Genomic DNA, 19013 nt, shown 5'->3' on the forward strand with positions numbered 1-19013 from the left:
TAAATATTTTGAATCGATTCAGGACATTGAAGCAGCCACAACAGCACAACTAAAGACACCCACAAAAGAGGACTTCCAGAACTGCTTCAGAAAGTGGCAAGAACAATGGGATAAGTGTGTACAAAGCAAGGAGGAGTATTTTGAGGGGGATTAATAGCAATGTGTCTTTTAGTGTGATAATTTTTTTTATTTAAACATTCACTGTATTGTTTGATCACACCTCATATCAGAGTTAATCTGTAAAGAATTATAAAAGAAAAATCCATAAATGAGTTTCTAAGGGAAGTTATCAGACACTCTTGTACTGAGATCAGGTTTTCTAAGTGGCCAATGAAAAATGTATCTGAGAGTAAGCACCAGCTTTTCTAGGAATTATTTTTATATTTATATTCATTTTAAACGGCCTTAGGAAACTCTAGAGATGCCTCAGATACCCTGAGAGCAATGATAGGTGGGTAGAATATGGTCTGGCTCCTTCACTGCTGTAGTACAGAGAAATTGGACTAAAAAAGTGTCATAAAAATTCTTCCAAACAGGGCAATGGACATGACCCACATAAAACTGCCAAAGCATGAGCAAGACACGTGTACCAGAACATAACATGACCTACATTCCCCCTCAGGTCTCTGATTCCATCTGGAGAGGTTCATCCAGAGCAGCCTAAATGAGGAAACAATCACATTGGTGGTCTTCAAATTCCTTTCAAAACTGGGGGCTCTTGGTTAAGAAAGAAAAGAAAACATTTTCTGCAAGGCCAATGAGCAGAACAAGTGTATGCAGAGCTGGCCTCATTGAGGAGACTGAGAAGGACCCAGCCCATACCAGCCTATCTCTCCCCCAAGGTTCTGTGGTGGGCGGGCATAGTTGAAAACCACCAATTTAGATCAAAATGTGGGATTATCTATAGCTAGCCATCAATCCAGCTATGATTATGTGGTTGAGTAACCCAGTACTAACAGGTGGTTTCCATAGGATTTAACATGCTTTGTAAATGAGATAGTTAACTTTGTCTCAGGTCCTGCATTAGTGAAACACTGGAGGGCATCTTCCAACACTCATGTATTGTAATCCTAATACTATTAGTAATAAATCCAGTTACAGGAATCCAGTGTTACTGAGAAGGTTAGAGTGGAGCTGTTGGGGTAGTGTGGGGGCAAAGTGAAACTGGTTTTAGACAATCATTGGGAAAGTTTCTAGGTTTGCAATCCATGCATTGTTTCAGTTTCAGGGGTCTGTTTCCAATAGGGTTTCTAGGTGGGAATTCCCTCCTGTTCTTGGGAATTTTTGTCGCTTTCCTGTTCCCGAATCCCGAGAAAAGTTGGTTGGGAAATCGGGAAAATCGGCTCCTTGTACCCAGGTGGTCGTCACTTTGTGGAAACGATTCATTATGGAGAACAGCGAACAGTTTGTATCTCAGGATTCGGGAACAGGGAAAGCGAAAAAAATTCCTGAGAATAGGCGGGAATTCCCGCCCGGAAACCCTAGTTTCCAATATGGTGTGTGACCATTGCTTTCATCAGTGGCTCCACTACCTACATAGTTATAGGAATGTCCCTGGAACTTGGACTAGGACCACTAAGATTGTAGTTCCCAAACAGGAATGACTTAAATATAGAATATAAATATATAGTAATTTACATATATTTGAATATATGTAGGCATTTAAATACATGCATTTAAATATGTGCATTTAAATGTATGTTTTTATAAACAATTAAAACTGAAACAAACTTGTAGATATAGATAACAAAATGATGGTTGCCAGAGGGGAGGGGGGCTAGAGGGCTGGGTGAAAAAAATGAAGAGATTAAGAAGTATAAATTGGTAGCTACAGGATAGTCACAGGGATATAAAATACAGCATAGGGAATATAGTCAACAATATTGTAATAACTATGTATGGTGCCAGGTGGGTGCCAGACTTATCAAGGAGATCACTTTGTATTATAGTTATATAAATGTCTAACCACTATGCTGTACACCTGAAACTAATATAATATTGAATGTCAACTGTAATTGAAAAATAAAGTAAATAAATGTATATGTTTTAAAATATATATGTATGTGTATATATCAATATATAGCTATTATATGTATAGATCTATAGCTATATTTATTTTCTCAACTCTGCTCAGAGTGATTGAGGTTAAATTTTTGGGTTTGCCTCTAGAATATTTTCTGTCTAGAAATTCTATCAACACAGAAAAAAAATTCTATCTAGAACTGTTTCTATCTGGAAATGTTACAAAGTTTCCCTAGGGGGATAGAATGTGAAATTAGGTTGCAGAATCACTGCTGTAAAGTTCCTTTCAACTCTAAAATGCCATATTTTTGATGTCTTTCAAGAAGCCCCTAGTTCCAATATATCACCTACTTTGAGACTATCACCATGTCCATCACAAGCACTGCCACCAACAAAGAGCGGGAATGATGGAAGGGATTACGCATTTATTAAGGTCTAATGTGCATCAGGCACCCTGATAGGCAATAAGAATACAAATGGTGTAAAGACATCATCTCTATCCCAAGAAGCCTACAATTTAGTTTATTGAATTACATAGGTTAGTATTCTGAAGGATGACAATGACTTAGCAAAAAATGTGCAGGGTCAAAAAATCATGAATAAGCTATGTGTTAATTATTTTACTTATTAATATTTTTTTAGAATCTTGACATTCTAATGCCATTTGATTTTATGCACAGCCTCCTACCTCAGCGGGGATAAAAGTACTGGATGACGTAACCATTAAACATATTTCAGGGAGATGCTTATTAATACCGTATTAAAGATTTCCTGAGACACCCTCCCCATCTTAGATTTCACGTGGTACGAAGAGAGGCATAGATTTTCACTTTCAGGGCATAGTGTTGTTTCAGTGCACCCCCTACAGGTCATACACGGTAGGATATACTTAAATCAGAAATTAGAACTCCTTGGGTCACCACTTTTAAAATAATATTGGCTGAGCATGTCCCTCACAGCTCTCAAGGATTTTACGCTTAATAGGGGAGATAATTAACAATATATCTGCGCATATGCTTCCAAAATCTCTATCCACCAAGCTCTTGGACTTGATCAGCCCAAATAAGAAAATACATAAGACCTCCCCCTCCCCCATGCCCAGTATTATATGCATAATACCTGATAGCTTACCTTCTTTGGTTCTCACCTGCTCAAATGGAAGCACATTCACTTTACTCTGAAATGCTCCAATCAATACCTAAGCCCTTCTCTTATACAGTTATTGGCTAGAATAGGAGTTGTTTCTATTAATATGTTCTCTTTCTATTAATTTCTGCCCCCTGTAATACATTTAACACATCATGAGTTATGTGGATGGAGTAGAAAATAAAACGTTTTTAAAGCTGACATAATACATTTAAGGCTGGTTGAAAAAGTGAAGTAAACTGTCATTTACAAAACAGTGGTGGCACGTCAAGACTTTGTTACCACGGGCAAGATTATAAAAATCATTTGGATCAAGAAGTTGGATGGAAGACTTTCTCCTCCACAACACTTTCATTATTATTATTTTTTAAAGCTTAAAATTTTAAAAAGTGCAATAGAAAAGTGAAGAGAAGGATAAGGACAGTCACCCCACACAAAGCTCTACAGAATGTTCAAAGATGAAGAACGCTTGCCTGTCGTGGAGGAACTTGCAATCTCATCTTCTGAGACCTCTGTCTAGATTTCTAAACATTTATTTTACAAATATAGAGTCATTCAACTGCATGATTGTTCTTGTCTTGATGCATATTTGTGCTATAATAACAGGTTCAGGATAGACTCTCTTCAATTTTAAAAGATTTAGACATTGAACAGGAGCAGACAGGCCATGGACCTAAAAAAATGCCTCCGCTGGTCACATGAAATGGTTGGCGGAACTCAGCATCCAGGAATAAAATGGCAAGTGAAAAGTTTTCCCTGTCCTGGGGCTTTCTAGAACTAAATGGACATTTTAGAGAGGAAACAGATGAGAGGCTAATGCTGATGAGTAAGGTTAACTTATTATTTATTATTCAGCCAAAATTTAAAGAATCCCCACTACATGTGTCAAACTAGGAATTAGGGAAACATAGGTGAATGAGCTTTTAGGAGATTGTATGAGAGAGAGAGAGAGAGAGAGAGAGAGAGAGAGAGAGAGAGAGAGAGAGAGAGAGAGAACTTTTGCTGTCAGGTAGCATAGAGGTAGTTTATTTTATTTCTATAGGTCTTTGTTTTTCTATGGATAGGACAGGGGAAAGGAATGTAAGGAGAGCAGTGCTGATTTGGAAAAGATGCTTTGGGCAAAGATAAAGAGAGCTCAATGGAAAAAGCAACAGATTTTTGAGCAGTGTGGAGCGTCCATCGCACGCTGAGATGGCTACGGGTCCATTCCTTCAGGCTACAGTAGGTTTTTTGCCATACTTTTCAAGTATTCTCTCGCTTAGGTCCTTTATCACAAAACCAGTTTTTACTCACACTATTGATTAAAGTGGGTTTAAAATTCCAATTTGTCTCTCAGACTTCGTAGATAAACTAAGGATTCCATCTGGCGAAGAACATGCTGAATAGGAATTTAGTAACAAAACACTAACTTAGGAGCCAAAATTCAGCAATAAAAGGTAACAAGAGCAAAACTAATCATTCAGAAGATCATATTTAGAGCAGGGAAATGAGAGTGTTTCTAAGCTCCGCGTGGTGCAGCATGATGAGAAGACACAAGGAAAACAGCTCAAAGACTCTTCCTCATGTGGTTAAAGAAGCCAGTCACCCAGCACCGGAGACTCGCGTCTGTAGGGCAATGGGGAGATGATGGAGACCATGTTTTTTTGTTTAAATTTTTCTTTCCATAAAATTAACCTAATTTTAAGAACTTGTTTCTTTTTTTCACATTGAGATTTAACAAATATTTATGAAACATGTAGCATGTCCAGGCATTCTGCTATAGACACCACCACGTCTGGAAATCAGAATCATGGGGGAAAGAGAGGAAATAAAAAAATGAGGCAGGCAGGATGAGTGGCCTTGGAAAAGGGAAGAATTACTGAGGCTCATATTTAAATCTCTGATTTAGAAAACAATTGGCTCCTAAATAAAAGGATTTATACATCGTAAGACATACTAGGCAATAGTAATTTCATTGACACATTGTCCTTAAAATTACTTGTGGATTAAATGAGAAATGAAAATGATTGGATGCTAAATATTAAGAAAGCATATCATATTTAACATGTTCACACCTATTTGTTATTTCTTTCATTACTACACCAAGACCTTTTTTTTTTAAAGTATCTGCCCAAAGAGGTTATACCTCACTTGCCAGAGAGGACATTGAAGTCTTTATGGATTTTAATTTAATTTTTTTTAAACAAAAATAAGAGCCAGCTTCCTTTTCCCTAGATGACACTAGCCAATGAATGCTTTAACATGTAGTTCTCCACTAGAGGACACTATTTCCACATACTGCAATCAGGATTTATCCAGGCTGGCTTCGGATTATATCTGAGAACAGAGCCCTCCAACCATGTTTAAATTACACCCAGACATTCACGATGCATGGCTAAGTGGAAATGACACTTGAACATTTATAACATAATTACAGGTGAAACAAAACAAAACCAAAACCATCAGCTGAAAAATAACTTAATTTTGCTAAAGTTACCTGTCATGGGTGATCCGCGATTTTTCACTGTTTTGCTATAGAGGTCCATGAAGCAACAGCTGGGAAAATTGTATGAAAACAGAGTGGTCGCTCACGTCATAGGAAAATGTTCAAGCAGTTCATACAGTTATAGTGGGACCCTGAGCTGTAGTTTTATGACACATTTCAAATAACGACAAAGGTAAACATCTTTGCCTACAAGGTAAAGTCTCCTGACACAGTAACTAAGATTCAGAGCGGGTCTCTCAAAATAGGAAGCAAAGTGTACTCTGGGAATTACCTGTGCCTGCCCTGATTAAAATGCTTCTACAAAAAAAGGCCATTTCACCTAATTCTGTCAACTTGAACGTCAACATCTGGAGCGTGATCCCCTAGCAAAGACTTGAAATCTCATTTTAGAAAACACAGCATTTAGTACTCTTCACAGTGAAACTCTAATTCGATCACAGGTAGAGGAATCAGTGAACACAAACCCCCCAAAGTTATACCACAACAACCTCTTTAGGGTCCAGACAAGGAAAACCCTATAGAGGAATGCTAACATTGTGCAGCTAGGGGAAGCAAGCATAATTCTCTCTACAAACAGGTCACATCCTACAGAATGACTACAAGACTTCAGGAAGTGATTGGGTCTTGCTCCCCAATGGTGTGGATAGAAGTGGGGACCACCTAGTAAAGCTGGAAGCCAGTGAAGAGGATCAGGTTGCAAGTTAATGGATGTTGAAGGATGGGCATGTGGAGATTGAATCTCAGGATGAGGCAGCCTGTGTGATGGGTGGTCTGGTGGAAGATACAGCAGGGAAAGGACTCAACAGGACTTAGTCCTGTTACTCTGCCAGGGGCCACGTGTGGGGAAAAAGAAAGGTGGGGAGAGGAAAGGAGCGATTATAGTGATTGCTGTTAGAGCCACTTCCAGGTCTACATTTTCGGGACTTAATCAGCCACAAAGGCTCAAACATTTCAGCCTATTTGGAGAGAAGCTAGGTCAGTGCTTGCCAATATGTGGTGGTCAAGTTTTTTACTTTGTTAGGAAGAACTCTATTACTTTCAATTCCTTAAAATTTTATCTTGGCATCTGTACTATGCTCTTTGGGTTGTATCCACCATCATTTCTTTCATTTACCACTATTACTTTTGGTCTCATGACTAACCATTAATTTTTAGGCAGTTTTCAAAATGTTTGCCTCCGTTTTCTTAATCTCAGTGTTGTTGTTGTTGTTGTTGTTTAAATAAAGAACCCTTTCAATTTTTTTTCTAACCATTCAGAACCCCAACCCACGACATAAAAATGCTATCATGTCTCTCCGACAAATAAAGAGGAAAACAGCTTGACAATCACTGTTAATGAAGGGCTTCTGAGTATTTCTGATGTCTTCCCAACTCTGGACATTCCCATAAAAGTATTTTACAAGGACACGATCATAAACCATAAGAGAAGCTTAAAATGTTATCATCTGTATCACCCAGGAGGAGGCAGAACACAGTGGCTATGTGAAGGTTTTGTAGTCAGACTGTCCAGATTTGAGCCTCCAACTGCATCTTTATTTCTTTGTGACATTGAACATGTTATTCAATCTTTCTAAGTCTCTGTTAGCTCACCTGCAAGAAGGGCAGAAGAGTAGTATCTGCCTCAGGGAGTGTCATAAAGAGTGTATGAGAAATACACTTAGCGCAGTGCGTGGCTATGGTAGGTTCGTGGTCAGTACGTTAGCTTTCATTATTTGTCCTCTTCCCACGTGCCTTCCCATGTCCTTCCCATGTCCACTGTCCACTGTCCACCACACACATAGTGAGATGGGCTCAGTTATTACCGAGTTTGAGCAATATAGAGAGTTCCCTTCCAAATCCCTTGAGAACAGTTCTGGCTTGACTTTTATGGATTATTGTGCTTTCTCTCTCTTTCTTTCTCTCTCTCTCTCTCTCTCTCTCTCTCTCTCTCTCTCTCTCTCTCTCTCTCTCTCTCTCACTGTGGCTTCTTTACTATATTCATGTTTGCCATCACCCTCATCCTTTATGTTGGGTTACCACTGGGCCTCTAGAATGAGAACACGCAGATGAAAGAAAGACTGAGACTGACAATGAGTTTCTAGACTGGCAATAAAATGGTTATCCACCTTGAGTGTTTTAAACCTCCTGCACAAAATTGAATTTTACATGATTTAGAATCTGAAAAACATTCCAAAAGCCAAGCATGAAATTTGCTAACAGGAAAAACAGTATGACATTCTGTAATATACTTATTTACTAAATATATTGATTTCTAATCTATTTTTTACTTATTTCCATACAATCTAGGATAGATGTTCCCCCCACCCCTAAATATACCTCTGGAGCCAGACTGCTTGGGCTCAGATTCTATTTGTCACTCTCACACCCCACAGTAACTTACTATTATGTTATTTAGGCAGTAACTTACACTCTCTGAGCAATTGTTTCCTCATTGTAAGGAGGGGATAATAAGTCCCTGGTGAGGATTAAATGAGATAATGCATGTAAAGGGTCAATAAATTTTCTTGAGTTGTTATTGCTATTGAGGTTACTTGGGCTTAAATTAGAATTGACTTTTAAATGGTTGTTTGTTATCTGTATGATCCCCATATTTTCTGGCAGAGCAAATGAGTCATGGTTGATAGACTGTATTCAACAGCGCTGGGTCATGGGTTCCATGAGAACAAATGGTGTTTATTTGGAAGAGGCTGTGTGCACGTGTATAACAGCCTGGAAACATCAAAGAAACCTGGAGTATAAATTTAGCTCTATTGTAACTACTATAACTAGTGTTGTAACCTTTAGTAGGTGTAGTAACCGCTATGGTGCCCCTCCCAGATCTGCAGAGGCCTGGTTGTGATAGAAAGACAACCCCAGTTAATGCCGTATTCCTACTGGCTCACTAACTGATCGTTGAGGAAAATTTAATCAGGAGTGAGAATGCCACGTTACAATGAGTGCACCCTTCCTTTCTTAGATAGCTGTCCTTGCTCACTTTGTACTTCTAATAGAATATCAACTGAGAAAAATCAGGAAATAATGTGATTCCACCTGTTTGTCTGGTAATTTCCTTTCCATACAATTGGCTATTAATCATACAGTAGCCTAACGGGGAAATTTGCAGAAACTCATATTTAGAAATTCTCTGTCTTCCCACTGAAGAAAATATATCATTCTAGGGTCTGAATGTGATCTCAGTTTACTGGGCATTTGGAACCTGGCTTGTATACCGTTTCCTTGAGAGTGACAAGTGAGGAATTTGAGGAGGATAGGGTTGGGACAAAAGAAGAGGGAACAGGATCTAATTATGGCCTCATGCTGTGCCGGGCACATGACATTGGTTGTCTAGCTTAACTGTCACAAGAGCCGTGCAAAGTACATGCTGTTTTCTTTACAGGTGCACAAACTGTTTCCAAGTTACACATGTAGTAGGTGGGGAGCAGGCATCTGAATGTATCTCTACAATCAGACTCACTACGGGAAATGAATTCATTCCTTAGATGAAAATGGATTCAATTTGATACCAAGAGCTGTTAAATAACATTAGATGGCCAAATGTATAAATATATATTTATAAATGGTATGAGAAAACTGTAAGTCAATTGACAGTTTAAAGAACATTTATGATTTCAAATGGCAGGTTCAACAGTATAATTCAGTAAAAAAAGTTGCAACTTGCCAGAGCTCAAAAATATAACTGACCTGGGAATGGGATCAGAGAACAAAAACAAAAAGAATACTAGATTTCTTTTTCTTTTTCAAAGGCACAATACCATTTCATATTGATTGTTAGTTTTATGGTATGCTTTAAAAAATGATGGAATAGCTATTATCATACCTATTTTATAGACTGGGAAAAGTACATCATAAAGGACTTAATTAACCCACTGAGTCACTTATTTAGTAAATGTTAGAAGTAATATTAGCACAGAGACTCAGCTCTGTAGTTTATCATTAGGCTATTTGTTCTTATGGAAGTTTCTTTAGAAATATATCAGATCCTCAGATGTAAAGGAACTATATTTTTCAAGCATTTACTATGTACCAGGTTTATAGGAATCATGGGACATAAGAGTATCTTGAGCCTTTAAGATTCTTATAAGTTGGTGAAGGGACAGGACAGACCACTCAAAAACTAGATTAAGTCCCTTTCTGAATTATTACTCATATTTAACTAAAATTACTGCTAGAAAGTGGTTTATGTGAGTATGCAGAGGTGTTAAAAATCACTGTGGATATTGAGAGGTATCATGGCTGATGGATGAAAGTAAATTTTGTGTTGGAATTTGGAGACTAGAAATAGATAGAAGGAAGGAGAAGAGGGACCAGGTAAACAAACGTGCAAATGTGGTCAGGAACACAGCACACTGGGGATACCAGGGTCGATAGAATGGAAGGTTTATTTGGGTGAATGTAGTGACAAACAGATTTGGAGAGAATGATCAAGGCCAGATAGTATAGGATCTCTAAGGCCCAGCAAGGTGATCTGTGCCTTATCCTAGAGGCAAAGGGGAGCTATTGAAGATTTTTACACAGCAAAGTAACATAATGCAAGTATTGTTAGCGCAAGATAAATACGAAGAATGTACAGAGTGAATTGAGGGAGAGGGAAAAATTAGATCAGGCAGATAAATGAAATAAAATAATGCATGTGAAATATAAAACATATATTCATCCTGGAATCATTTCTATAATTATAAGACGCAACAATTCAAATATGAAATAATGAGGGTCTAGGGTGACGGTTACAAAAAAGAGAGAATCAATAATGAGAAAACATGAGGAGCAAGAATCAATATGGTTTTGTTACTAGTTACAAATACGGAGAAAAGAAGAGGGAACTGCTGTGTTCTCACCTTATGATTCTTTAATCATCATAATTTTCAGGGTATATCCTTTGTACAAGTTAAACATATGTATTTTGACTCTATATTTTCTTTCATTTATTTTAGATCTAAAAGTATAGTTTATTAGTAATTTTAGAGTAATAGATTCTCACCATCAGGGATGAGAGATTTACATGGCATGACCCAAAAGGTTTTTGGGACAAGTGACTCATAATGTAGCGTTATGGTCTCATGGTGACTTCCATGCAATAAAAAGAGGGTTAATATTGTACTTCAGGAAAACAAAATGGAGGGCCATAAAACACAAGGCTCTTTTAAAGGTACCTCAGAACACATAAGCATAAATTAAGCTTTAAGGCTTAATCCTCTTAGAAAAGTTTTCTGATTGCATGGAACAGTGCATGTCCTTAACATTTTATCACTCTTAAAACTCATCACTACCCTATCTTGGCAGGGAATCATGATAAAAAAAAAAAGTGAGGTGAGCATAGAGGAAGAAGGGATGGTAGAATAAGCACCTACCTCTAGTGGAAGGTAACCTGAGAATTATTCATTATAATATTCATTCATTCATTCGTTCGTTCATTCATTCAAGCATTTATTCCCAGGAGCTCTTGCTTTTTAGCAATTATGTTCTATATGTAAGAGACAAAAATACAATTAAATCATGTATGTGCCCTCAAGAAACTTAGAGTCTAGGGGGTAAGACAGAATAGTAAATGAAAATTTTACCTACATCTGAGAGGTGTATAAATGCTGTGTGCACACAGGGTTATGGGACTGGAGTAGAGGGGAGCAGAGAAGAGGTAGCTGAATCATTGTCAGGAAGGCAGACTAGAGAAAGAAGGGTAAAAAGGTAGAGGAAGCTTGGAATGTCTTCCAAGAGAAAGCGATGCTTGAATTTCTCTCTCCATATGCCTTTCCCATTCCTCACTCTCATCTCTTACCGTTAGACCTCCTCTCTCCTTGCTGGGTAACCCAACCACAACCACTTCTTCTCTTCCTACCTTTGACACAAATGAGTCCTGAAAAAGTACTTCCAGCTCAATCTACCTCTCTGGTGAAACTCTAAAGTTAAGCGGAGAAAGGAGTCTCTGTAGGAGCCTAAATAGAGTCACCCAAGAACCAGAAAAATAATGTCTTGGAGGCCAAAGGAAAAGAGAGTTTCAAACAGGAAGTAGGCATTAGAGACAGATGTGGAAAGACACGAACATGCTTTGTGGTTGGCCCATTGATAATCCTGGCAGACATACGTGTGAGAAATAGCAAGGATGGAAGTTTGAAGACCAATAAGGCAACAAATATACTCTTCTTATTTAAGACACATCTGTGAAAGGAAAGAAAGACAAAAACCAAAGGAGAAATTGGGTTAAGGGAGTTTTTTGTTTTTTTTTTTGCACAAAAGAGAACCTGTTTCTATGCTAAGGGGATAGCATTAGCAAAGAGGGTACAATTGAAAATAGAGGGGAATTAATGTTATGAGGGGTGAGAGGGAATGACCTGGAGCTCTTGTGGAGAGAATATTTTTCTCCTGCGTAAGGTGGGAAGGAAGTGGAAGGTGATGGGAGGGGATGCAGGGAAGTTTATAGACCAGGAGTCAGGGACTCCATTTAACACTGATGATACATTTGCTCTGCTAATATCTCCCACATGGACCACAAAGATGAGCAAGACACCATCCCTATACTTTCCTTTCTCAGACATTCATTTCATTTAAATGAATAAATGGATAATAAACCTTATGCTCCTTGAAATTCAAACATGCCCAGCAGTGGCCTACAGAGGGCAGGACGCTGGAGGATTTAACCACTGACCGGACTTAGAATTGGTGGTGTGTGATGATAATAAATATCAGTCTGACTTTCAGTCAGTTTTATGATCATCCTTAAATCATCTATAAGAAATGGCCCCCTTATTACCTGCATCTGTGCAGATCATTTTTGCCGCTTTGCCCTTGTTACCCCACCCATGCTCAGATGCCTGTTTCAAGGGCTCTCTTTGAAGTAAACAAACGCAGACTAATTTGGGTAAAAAGAGTAAAAAATTCTGAAGGAAGTGAAGAAGTCAGGTTTAACCCCTTTATATGACAGAAGAAGAAAGAGAGGCTCAGACAGGTGAATGGCTCATGAAGCCATTCAATCTAGAAATGGCAGAACTGGGTCTGGAATCCAGTTCTCCTGACTTGTGGTTAAACTCAGTAAAAAGGTTCCATCTTGTTCACACTTCCAGATCGCAGTCTAGAGAGCAGTTTAGTGGTATTCAAGTAAGAGGACGGCACATGGAGGCCCTCGTGGATCCAGCAGGAAACCAACAAGTATTTTGGGGGAGGAAATAGAAAGAATGATTTGATTGCTCTCCATTTTTCTTATGTTATGAAGTCAAAGTGCTCTCCCTTTAAAAGACTTTGGAGATCCCTGCAAAAAATCCCTTTCTTTTCACTTCATTCATTGTTCTTTGACAATACTTTCAAAGAAATTTGAATGACCAACTTGGTCTTCTGCTGTTCTGTATTTTCTGAAGGGTGTGTGTGATGGAAAATGTAATTAAATTTATATGTGTGATCTAAAAACCTAAGGCAGTGAAAAGGAGAGTGAGAATGAATCTGGAAATATACCTTGAGAATATTTAATTTTCCCACTACTCTGACATGTGATGTTGAATATAACATAAATCATATTTTAAATATAATTTTAATTTTATGAATCTTATTTTAAGAAATACTATGGAAAGCTTTACTTAATATTTTGGGGAAACAAAGAATTCGCCCTTCATTTATGTATTTTGCATATTCTAGTTTTCATACATCGGATTTGCTTTAAATGAGAATGTATCAGTATCAGTACATCGCAAAGGCAGGTAAGGCAACAAAAACAATGTCATGAAACTGTTTTTCTCAAAGGAAGCAGAGGGAAACCTTTTTAAAAATTAATTTGTGGTGTAGACTCTTCCTACCTTACTCCAAACAATGTTGACTTCTGCAGAATATACCCTAAGTTCATTTCCAGACCTTCTATCTACTAGAGTTTTGATGACAATTAAACAGGCTATGTCAGTGGCTCTCAAAAAAAACCAACCAAACAAACAAACAAAAAACACTCAATAAATGATTATAGAAGCTGTCCTGTAGTTGAAGATGTACTTGATTTGAGTCTACACCAGTTTAACAGAATCAGGTCACTAATAGATTTTTTTTTCAGAACACAGCTAGATTCTTTTGGGAGATAAGAAAGACTATTTCTTCCTGGTATCCACTTAGTGGTACACAATTCTATGCACTATGCCAAACATCTGTAGTTCTAGCCTTTTCAGTTGGTGAATACTCTAAAAAAAAAGTAACATGTAGGGTGATACAGAAGAAGCTCTTACCTCTCCTGAAGTCCTATGGGCTTCATTTTGAAAGGAGAAGGGCAGGCAGAGGTGGTAGCTTTGATCTCAGGAGCGTATCGGCCTTGAGGGTCCACGACCACACTTAGTACCTTCGGGGCCTGCTCAGGCTGGACCATGCTGTTGACCGTCTTTGCCTCAGACTGTGCTGGCGGTAATGCGAGGGGGGATAGGTGGATCTCCTGATTTTTCTCTTTATCTTGTCTCAAAGAAAGCTGCAACTTTTCTTTTAATCTGTAAAGAATCTATAGAAGGAGATATAAAGAGAAAGAGCTCCTGTCACCTTTTTTCACACTCAATAACAAAATAGGATCTCCTCCACCCCAACCTAGAAGACAAACCAAAATAAAGGTTTAATAATAATACAAATAAGGAAAGAATTCTAAGATGATTTCTCAGTTTCGTGGTGTTGAAATTTCTCTCAAAAGGATATATTTGGTGTTTCTAGTTATGGTGCACAAACATCTTAAATATATACGTATGTGAATTTATTCCCTAAATATTATTAAAAACAAATTTGGCTAATTTTGTAATAGTGCCAGATGTCAGTTTGATCACATGTAAGTTTTGACTTAAAAACGAGTGAAATGGAAGGTTTAAAAGAGGAATAGCATGAAATATGTGCTTGTGACATTTATGGAAACAAAGATCTGCATTCAATACAACATATAAGAATAAAGTCTTGTGAAATATTAATGAAAGAATAGTTAAGCTATAAATGATAATTTCTTACATTATACTTGTTATATATTGTGTATATGGTAAATACTTGAAATAATTAAATTTAGGGCATCTATCAAAAAATAATTTGGATAACCAGAATGTTTTTTTCTTACCCCTTTCTCTTTTTAGTTTTAATGCATGTAGAAAAAAGCAAAAGTATCACTTTCCTCCATTCTCAGAGCTCTTTCTTGAATGGCTAATATAATTCAGAAATGGTAGAATCTTCACTTTTAAACTTTTGAAAGAATTGAACTGACTTGTCTAGGACACTCCAACGGACCATACGGTGAGATAAGCAAAGTCTGTCTTTCCTGTTCTCAGGTTCCGCTATTAATAGGCTGTTTCTCTCTTTTCTTTTAAAAATGTATTTATTTTTCCCAGTTTTATTGAGATATAATTGACATATAACATTATACAAGTTTAAGGTGTACAAAATAATGATTTGATATTTTTTCTCTTCTCTTGATGCTGACTCCTCTACTCCAAAACCTGCAGAAACTAAATGGCCTCATGTTTCTTCAACTCTGTTCAAGGAAGTGACATGATTAGTTAATTCACATGAAGAGCTGACTTAGCCATTACCTGCAATCATGGCACTGATGACATTTGCACCTTCTAAAGCTTTAGGCCAATTGAACTCCCTAGTTTAATTTCTGGAATCCATGAACTAAATCAGTGTTATGTTAGGAAAGAGGCCTTTTCTGGCATTTTTCAATCACATTTATCCTAACTAGTTATGATACTAATTCTTTCCTTTTCTTTCAAAGTTCCTTTAAATTCTAGTAATCTCTATATTTTAAATCTATGGGAAAGATACAAAGTCCAAATATATATTTTCTTGTTAAAAGATGAACAAACAGAGAAGAGAGTTAGAAAAGAATTCACCTAGATTGTGGAGGAAATAAATACCTTTAATAATTTATTTTAGGAAACTTTTAGAAAATATATGCCCAGTATTCTCAAAATATATTGGTTAAAAAAAAAAAGTCTACTGAACAAACTAAGATTACAAAAAAAATCAGGATGAAATAAAAACACAACAGTCTAAGATGAAAAGGTATCAGACTGAGAATAAAAAAAAGAATTTGGGCCGGCCCGGTGGCTCAGGCGGTTAGAGCTCCATGCTCCTAACTCCGAAGGATGCCGGTTCGATTCCCACATGGGCCAGTGGGCTCTCAACCACAAGGTTGCCGGTTCAACTCCTCGAGTCCCGCAAGGGATGCTGGGCAGCGCCCCCTGCAACTAAGATTGAATATGGCACCTTGAGCTGAGCTGCCGCTGAGCTCCCGGATGGCTCAGTTGGTTGGAGAGTGTACTCTCAACCACTAGGTTGCCAGTTTGACTCCCACAAGGGATGGTGGGCTGTGCCCACTGCAACTAGAAAACGGCAACTGGACCTGGAGCTGAGCTGTGCCCTCCACAACTAAGACTGAAAGGACAACTTGAAGCTGAACAGCACCCTCCTCAACTAAGATTGAAAGGACAACAACTTGACTTGGAAAAAAGGCCTGGAAGTACACACTGTTCCCCAATAAAGTCCTGTTCCCCTTCCCCAATAAAATCTTAAAAAAAAATAAAAAATAAAAAAAGAATTCAAAGAAATGAAAACTCAATAGCAGGATGTAAATCTTTCCAAGCAATAAAGAATAGAGATGACAATGCAGAAAATATAATCAATGGCATAAAATACAAAGTTGAGACACTTCCTAGAATTGAGAGAAAAAGGATAAGGAAATGAATATGAAGATAAAAGATAGGATGTGGAAGTCAGAGAAGAGTCACTGTAAATGATAAACCAGAGTAAATGAAAGAGAAGGAAGCCATTGAAAACTATTTTCAGTGCCCACTATTTCATGTATTGTGAAAGGTATAGAGTATTCTGCTATGAACAAAAGAGACTATTTCCTGTTCTTATGGAATTTAGGGATATGGAATGAAAAACATTCTTAGTTTAAAAAATATATATATGTCACTTGAAAGAAGAATAAATGTGAAATGAAAATGGAACCATTTTCATGGCTTTGAAAAAAAATACATGTTACAAAGGATACACGAATTCCATGGCTAGATAAACTGATGCTCAAGTGTAAGTAGCCAACAGAAAGACTTCCTCAAATATGCAAGAAAATATACCACCTGTGTACCCCTCCTGAAAAAAATGTACTCAACGGCATGAGAAAGATGACTCAAAATTAAGAACTAAAGAATGAAAAATTGTGATATAAAAGGGAGATAGATAATTATTTAGACACAGAGTGAAAAGCAAATTTAACTGTCTCAGGTCCAACATCTCAGATTGTAGTAACAAGGAAGGAGATTGGGAAAGGGCAGAGAGGTTAAAAAAAAAAAAAAAAAAATAGGGGTGAATGTACGTTAAGTGACTTTTTAATTAGGATACAGAGGGAATCGGAATTAGAATGGTGACTAGAGGTCCTTCTGATCTAATGATACATTAAGAAAATTGCAGTCTAGCTAAATAACGCGGCTTCCCTAACGCCAGTATTTAGCCGTGGCAGAGCTGAGTCCTAACAGCATTCTGTTTTGCAGGCCTATGCACTTTCCACTCCCTTGCATAGCCTCTGGCGCAGCTCTTCACCACACTAGTCATTCTTGAAGAATTGACTCTGAAATCACATCTGTAGCAGATATGATCTTACCACTGAGTTCGAAAACCACCAAATCTAAGAGTATACCTTTTATGGATGGAAAGTTCTTCTTAAGAAAAGGACTACGCACATCTGAGGCATAACTAGGAATTCATATTGTAATTTGAATTGCAAAGAAATTAAAGAGCACTCTTATTGTCTTTTATGTCAGTGTACTTCTTCACAACCGGTAGTTTTCATACTGGTAGTATACATTGACTCTGGTAGAGTAAAGCTAAATCTTAAAATTTGGAAAACGATGGGTTCTAAATATTCCCGTGACAAATATTACTGTTAATAGTACTACAAATATTACCAAGAAAAAAAGATGTCTAAAGCTAAGGGTTAAGTCTTCTTACTGTTACTGTAATTAATTTCAGTAACAAATTATAGGACAGAAAATACTGAAGATGAATCTCCTTATCCTGCGTATAATGCCTAAGGATGGGGATGTTTTTAATTTTTTGCTTCTCTTCACTTTCCATAACCCTCAAAAGACACTTTGCCACCACACCACTCTGCAAAATCAACCCCCACGAGAACAATGCCAGTCAGATGACACATATGTGGTAAGCTACACACATACATACTAAATGGTGAGGCAATGTAATTTAAAAAGGGATCATTTTTTAACTGTAAGAAATTTGTTTTCCTGAATGAGAACAGAACCAAATATATTGTACCTTTACAAAAAATACAAATAGAAGATAACGCATATATTGTATATTCTAAGTTCTTCACATGGAAATACAATACATATGTTGGAACAATTGCTTGTCTGTTTACATTTGAGTTTTGAAGAAGCACAGTTCAAAAATGAAAACGAGGAAGCCAAGAAAATGTTGGCTTTCTCAACAGCTCTTGACAGGTCACTTTTATGATTCTATTAATATAAAACAAGCTCTAGTCCAAAGTCCTTCTTTACCATTCACGAGCTTATGTTCTTGATGAGAAAGCTTTGTCATGTATTTTACAGTAATCTGTTTACTTCATCTCTGGTTAAAGGTCAATTTTTAAAACTGTCTTTATATAGTGTGTGTACAAACTGATTGCTACATCTTTAATTAGGGAAAAGCAGAACTTAGAGCGTGCATAATGCTTATAAGAAACTGTTTAAAAATACTCAAGAGAGAGACTTGGCTGTCTGAAAAAAATGTGGAAAAAACCTGAGGAGTTTGCTACTTGGCAATAGGGCATTTGTCATGAAATTAAACTGTAAGGCAGTGGATCTCAACCAGCAGGAAATTTGCCCTTCCAGGGACACTTGGCAATGTCTGGAGATATCTTTTGGTTGTCATACTGGGGTGTGTGTGCGGTGCTACTGGTATCTAGTGGGCAGATAGCAGGGATACTGCTAAATACCACACAATGCATAGGACAGACGCCCTCCCCACAGAAAATTGTCCAGTCCAAAATGCCAACAGTGCTGCCATTGAGAAACCTGTGATAAGGGATCATAAAAATCAGCTGGTATGATCTGCTCATTTCACATTTAAACCCAGAGTTCTTGAAGGTTAGAAATAAAGTCTAGAATCCAGGTTGCCTGACTTACGCCGGTGATCATTTACCGCTACTATTTCTTCTAAATACCACCTCTTCCTTTCCAGCCTCTTTCCCAAAGCCTGTGGAAAAATATGTCAGAGATTTTCCTTGGCACAACTTGAGGTCTGGAATACAGCATATGCATATTTCTCTGTGTGGATGCACTTTGTTTCAAAGCTCAACCGAAAAGCTTACCATAGCAACAGCAAGTCAAGATTTTTGAATTTACCTTTAGAGCCT

General features: G+C 37.5%; 1 protein-coding gene across 5 annotated transcripts in view; it reads right to left on the bottom strand.

Annotated features, from left to right (window-relative positions):
* PTPRR (protein tyrosine phosphatase receptor type R) overlaps positions 1-19013 on the bottom strand; it is a 245914-nt gene that overhangs the window by 70199 nt on the left and 156702 nt on the right. For all 5 annotated transcript variants that reach the window (XM_019748998.3, XM_074325415.2, XM_088800759.1 and 2 more), the window contains one exon: positions 13846-14108. In XM_019748998.3, the coding sequence (XP_019604557.1) occupies positions 13846-14108 (263 nt within the window). The remainder of the gene's footprint in view (positions 1-13845; positions 14109-19013) is intronic.

This window comes from Rhinolophus sinicus, chromosome 1, assembly GCF_057876585.1.
Source record: "Rhinolophus sinicus isolate RSI-liver-muscle chromosome 1, RSI-T2T, whole genome shotgun sequence".
Lineage (NCBI taxonomy): Eukaryota > Metazoa > Chordata > Mammalia > Chiroptera > Rhinolophidae > Rhinolophus > Rhinolophus sinicus.